Genomic DNA, 6,249 nt, shown 5'->3' with positions numbered 1-6,249 from the left:
TGTGTATGTGTATACTTTATTTAAAAGCAGCAGAAATATAACTAAAAACTGTTACTCGGAGTTTCACGTTCCCATTTATCGGACAGTTTAGTTAGAAATGGGAAAGAAATTACGATGCAATCAAAACTAATTGTCCGATGAACGGGAACGCGAAACTCCGAGTAACAGTTTTTAGTTATATTTCTGCTGCTTTTAAATAAAGCATATTACTCTACCTCTGGTATTTGAGTACTCTTTTTCCCACCTTGTTGCACATTTATGTGCTTACTCCGGTATATATATATATATATATGTTTGCTCGACCCGGGTTGACTTGCGGATAAATAACGCAAGCTTCATCAAACATGTGAAAGGTTTAGAAGCGACAATCGAAACTAGTTTTATGGGGACATACAACCACTGTAGCGTTTGACTCACATACATGTATAATATTATTGCAGACAGTTTATTCGGTAGTATTTTGTAAACTGATCTCGATTCTCGGTTTTAAACCTTTCGATCATTTTAAGTGGAACTTTTGACATGATCATCCCATCGTTTTGTATGTCAGAAACTACATTATTCCTTTTTAAAACAGTATTGTATATTTTGAATGAGATGTGTTCCCTACACTTTGATTATAAATCCTATCTTAAGTTGATAAACTGGCACCGACAAATGAGATAAAGAATTAATGTTTTGAGAATCCTTAGTAGTTAATAAAAAAAAAAAACATCATCATTATCATCTATATTTCAGGTGATATATATTATCATTGAATAAAAGAAAATATTTACAATTTTATCAAAAATGTAAATACTAACATTTTGTTAAAATTGTACAGTCCTTAAAGCAATTTCTTTTTGGTTTTTAATCCAAATTTACTCATGTAAAACGGCATATCATACACACAAATATACCTATCGGTTATAGACTATATAGGGTATGTAGGACTTGGCAGTCTGTTCTTCAGTAAACTGACCCGCTATTTACATATGGGTATGAATTATAAATGTCATCTTATATAATCATGATGAAATAATTACGATCTATAAAGTAGGTCAACTTAATTTTGAATATAGAGAGTTCTTCCCCTACTTGCTTCTCTTGATCAAAGATCGATAAATTCCATTTTTTTTTTATTAACAAAATTAAACCATTAATAAATGTATAGTTTGTATAACAACACGCGCATTCATATACGTACTGTTGTTATGTTGTAAAACAAGCAAGTTGATAAAAAGTTATATTACTGTATTTAGCGTGCTCCAGCTTATAATACTCTTTCACTGATTTCAGTCATTTGACTGTGGCCATGCTGGAGCACTGCCTTGAAATGTTTTAGTCGAAGAAATCGAGGAAAGACTTCCCTATGTACCCTACCTGTAATTTTTTTTTTTCAATATTAGACTTGGTGGAGCATTGATTTCCTACCATATCTTATAATAACGATGGTGAGAATTTCTATTAAAAAAAAAACTTTTCTTATTCTGTATATTCATGTCCCAAGGTTACGCAAATTTCATAGAGTTAGGCAATTTAGGCCTTAACGTTAGGTAAATTGGGACATGACTATACATAATACAGAAATGAAGTTTTTTAATAGAAATTCTAAATTTTTATGACTTTCTCATTATTATTATTATAAGACATGACAGGAAATCAATTTTCCATCATGTTGTAATATTAAAAAAAAAAATTTTATGGGCGGTGGGGTACAAAAGGAAGTCTTTCCGAAATCGATCCCAGAAATTTTTTTATGCCTAGTGCTTATTCTATCGGTCGCTTTTGCCGAACCGCTAAGTTACGGGGACGTAAACATACCAACACCGGTTGTCAAGCGATGATGTGGGGGGACAAACACAGACACAAGGACATACACGTATAGATACATATATATATATATATATATATACGACAGCTCCTTTCGGTTTGTCTGCTAAATCCACTCATAAGGCTTTGGTCGGCCCAAGGTTATAGTAGAAGACACTTGCCCAAGGTGCCACGCAGTGGGACTGAACCTAGAACCTAAGATCAAAGGGTGAAGAAGCAAGCTTCTTAACCACTCAGTCATACCAGTATCATTAACTAGCTAATTCAGTAGTATGCAGCTAATGGCAGTTTCACTGCACAAAATAATGATTAAAAAAAAATTCCTTGTTTTAAAATGAAAATTATTAACTCATTTGTGCTGTGTTCCCAGTACAGTAGGAATCGTCTAAATGTAATCTCCACTAGATTCCTATTAAAGCAGTAATGAACAATACATGTAGAAAAAGAAGATGAAGTACTAAAAATAGATAACTGATTACATTGCAACTCTGTAGTCAAGTGTGTTTATGAATCGTCGTTAACCCTTTTGATACCAACCCGACTGAAACCGGCTCTGGCTTTGTAGTACAAATGTCTTGTTTTCATAAGTTTTGAATTAAAATCTTCCACGAAACCTTAGTCACAATTTATGTTCCTAACACCAGCTAAATGATAACTAAGTTATTTTACTAAATCCTTTATTATATTTAAAATTAACTGAAAGAAACACAGAACGTCTCAAAATAAATGTGATAACAAAAGGGTTAATGATATCCCCCATAGCTGTTACCTACTTTTGTTTTTAATTGAGAAAAAACAAATTTTTTTTGCAATAAGAAAAGCATGTGATGAACCCAGCACTTTGGTAAACAAGCAATGCCTAGACTCTTTACAATTGAGGAAATTATTGATGATATTTATTCTTCGGATGAAGAATTTACCCTTACGTAGACAATGAGTGTGATTCGGACAATCAAGCTGGTGAAAGTGATGAAGAAAGTAGTGATTAGGGTAAAGTTAGACACAGGGGCCTAGGTCTGAGAGGATTAAAATGAAAATTATGAGTTTTCTGAAAATTTTTTCTTATTCTTTATAGGCTGTCAAAGTACCAGGTAAATATGGATATGCAACAATCATTCTCAGACAGTGATAATGCTGATAATTTTGATGTGGACAATGAAAAACCTTCCACATCCGAAGTTAAGTCAAGTAAATTCTTATCCATGAAGATTCTAGAAACTCCTGGTAATTCCAGTATGGATACTAGTTTCAATCCTGATGAGAGAGAAAGTGAAAGTAGCTCTGGAAATAAAGCTACAGATACATTTAAGGTGGATACAAGTTTAATACCAAAAGCTCATCTGGAAGGTCAAGTTAATGATGAACTATCTTCTCTTGGTCTTACAGTTTTTAATCAGGAAGAATTTGAACAAAGTAAGCTTCTATTTTCTATTTCCTAGACAACATTAACATTAACATTTTTTTTTCTTTCATGTAAATGTATATAGAAAGAAGGATATAATTCCTTTTTGTTCTTTTCATTGTGTTAAACTGCATTTTATTTGGTTTCCTGTAGGATTCTATTAATTTACCTTACTTGAAGTTTTTTTACTTCATTGGCTGCAATGGCACCATTGCCACAACGATACCCACTTTTCCATTCATGTATGCACACATGCGACAAATTTTGTACAGGTTCATTTATTTTAAAATTTTACATGAAGTTTTAACTTTGTAAATATTTCATTTCGTGATATGATTCTGTAAATGAAGCATCATATGTTCAGATTTGTGTTTTAAATAAATCTTTATTCCCCGTTAATCATATATATCTTTCTTTGAATAATTTAATGACATCCTCCAGATGTCATTGCCCAGGTGGATAATGCTATTGAGAAAGAAGAAGAGGAAAGACGAAAGAAACAGATGACTAAACAGTTAGCAGCGGCTGAAGATGACTGCAAGTAAGTTAAACAGTTTGGACTTCACAAATTAGCTTCTCTCAATGAATTTTAAAATCCAAAGAGGGAGTCTCTAAAGAGCAAAATTCATTGTTTTATAAAACATGGTTTTTAGTTTCATGATTTTTATTCATTTTCTGAAGTTTGCGTTCAGAGAATTAGATAACTAACATCTCTATAATATTCATATAATGAATATACTTTTAATCTGTTTTTTTTTTTTTTTTTAGGCTGTTGAAGCAAGAAATTGCTCGAGTTGACCGAGTACTTGCAAGTATGCGTAAGAGTGCGCCTTTGAAAGAGATTAGAAAATTAGATTCTGTTAAACAACATAAAGAAAAAAGAGTGAGTATAAACTGTTTTATATATATTTATCGAGTTGTTTTGCTTAAAAGATAAAAGAAATAATCTTTACATGTTTCAGTTGTTAAACTGTGGCCATGCTAGAGCATTGCCTTGAAGAGTTTAGTTGAACAAATTGACCCTAGTACTTAATTTTAAGTCTGGTACTTAAACAAACCAATATATTTATCAAGCAATGATGGTGATGGTGGTGGTGGTGGGGATAAACACACACACACACACACACACACATGTGCACATCATCATCATCATCATCGTTTAATGTCTGCTTTCCATGCTAGCATGGGTTGGACGATTTGACTGAGGACTGGTGAAACCAGATGGCAAGGTTTCTACAGCTGGATGCCCTTCCTAACGCCAACCACTCTGAGAGTGTAGTGGGTGCTTTTACATGTCACATACATATATATATACTTTCCAAGGCTTTCACACAGTTTCCATCTACCAAAGTCACTCACAAATTATTGGTTAGCTTAGGGCTGTAGTAGATGACACTGGCCCAAGATGTCATGCAATGGGACTGAACCTGAAACCACATGGTTGTCTAAAGTGAGCTTCTTAACCACACAGTCATGTCTGCACTTTAATGTCTTTTCTCTGAAATATTTTCCATGAAAATATTCCTTTACATAAAATATCTATTTTTCTCAGATAATTTGAAATAACAACATTTTAGTTATCACACAGCCTTACTGACACCATAGCCTTCTGTTAAGATGTTTATAGTCATTTCATTGTCTCTTTTGTTGAACACTTGATGCCACTGTGGTCAGCTTTGCCCCTTGTCCTTTCAAGGCTGATAGGTAGCCCAATTAAACAGTCACACTAGGTGCCTTGCAGTATCTGTTTTGGCTCTTTGCATTCTGACACTAATGGTTATGATATATTCTGCTCCCGAGCCAGTATCAATCCAAGATGGCAGCTCATCTTTGATTGAACTACAGCAATTAAATCTGAGATATTACATACTGCTTATGGTGTTATGTAACAAGTTTTTTTTTGTTTATAATATATTATCATAGTCATGATACTATAAAAGCTGTAAAGTTCTTGGATATGGCTAAAATAATACTGAATGCTTTCTGAATAAATGGTCAGTGAACAGGTCGCGGTCTCAAAGCGATGAAAATATTTTGGCAAATTAAATTTAGATGTTGAAGTGAATCTAACGGTTTTTTTTGTGTTTCTTAAATGGCTTATAAACACCTTCCACGCTGCAGTTGTTTTCGTTCCAGCACACGATCTCAGATCAGGTCACTTGCTATGCAAATACATCTCCGAAAAATAGATTGATTCACTTAAGTGTGATGTTTCTAGTTCATCATTCTAAACCATTTTAACTCTTTTTTAACCATATTTCTGTTGAATTACATTGCTTTTGTTTCAATTAGTTTTTAAAATAATGAAATATTTAAATAAAATAACTTAGTGATTATTAAGCTGGTGTTTGGAACATAAATTACTGGGAAATTTTGATAAAAAGTTATAATTTAGATCGCTTTAAAACAGGAAGTTTGTGTCACAGATCCAGGGGTTGTTTCAGGTGGGTTCCCATCAAAAGGGCTAATATGTTCTATATTTTGATCTCTGCTTTTGCTCTTTTTGTTTTTCAAATATTTTGGGATAGATGAAAGAAATTAAAGCTAAGATGAAAGCACTACATCTTAAGATCTATGGCAATGCTGATGGACTGGAAGCAGATGAGGAACTTGTTAAGCAAGGTAATGTCTAAGTAAAAAGAGGAAAAATCAATCTGCCGACTAAGATTTCATATGTCTTTATACTCTGTAAATAAATATCCTACTTATGTCACCATACTACATATCATGCTTCCCATGGCATGCAGGAAGGTGATACTGTTACTGTGGAACTTAAATTCAATCACCATCATCATCATTTTGATGTCCACTTTTCCATGCTTGGATGAAATTCCTTGAGGCAGATTTTCTACAGCAGGATACCCTTCCTGTTGCCAATCTTCATCTGTTTCTAAAACGATGTTTTATTTCTCCATAGCTAGATATGTATTCACAGAAGATTGAAAATGAATGACACTGCTAGTATGATGATATGACATTAACACTCGCACATGCACGCACACACACACACACACACACACACACACACACACACA

General features: G+C 33.4%; 1 protein-coding gene across 1 annotated transcript in view; it reads left to right on the top strand.

The window, feature by feature from the left end:
- The window catches only part of LOC106872459 (DNA excision repair protein ERCC-6), a 37,951-nt gene that overhangs the window by 666 nt on the left and 31,036 nt on the right, over positions 1-6,249 (top strand). The window contains exons 2-5 of the mRNA XM_052967680.1: positions 2,888-3,225; positions 3,656-3,755; positions 3,983-4,097; positions 5,743-5,836. Coding sequence (XP_052823640.1) covers positions 2,910-3,225; positions 3,656-3,755; positions 3,983-4,097; positions 5,743-5,836 — 625 coding nt within the window. The 5' untranslated portion in view covers positions 2,888-2,909. The remainder of the gene's footprint in view (positions 1-2,887; positions 3,226-3,655; positions 3,756-3,982; positions 4,098-5,742; positions 5,837-6,249) is intronic.

This window comes from Octopus bimaculoides, chromosome 4 (genome assembly GCF_001194135.2).
Source record: "Octopus bimaculoides isolate UCB-OBI-ISO-001 chromosome 4, ASM119413v2, whole genome shotgun sequence".
NCBI lineage: Eukaryota > Metazoa > Mollusca > Cephalopoda > Octopoda > Octopodidae > Octopus > Octopus bimaculoides.
This window is presented reverse-complemented; position numbering and strand designations above follow the sequence as displayed.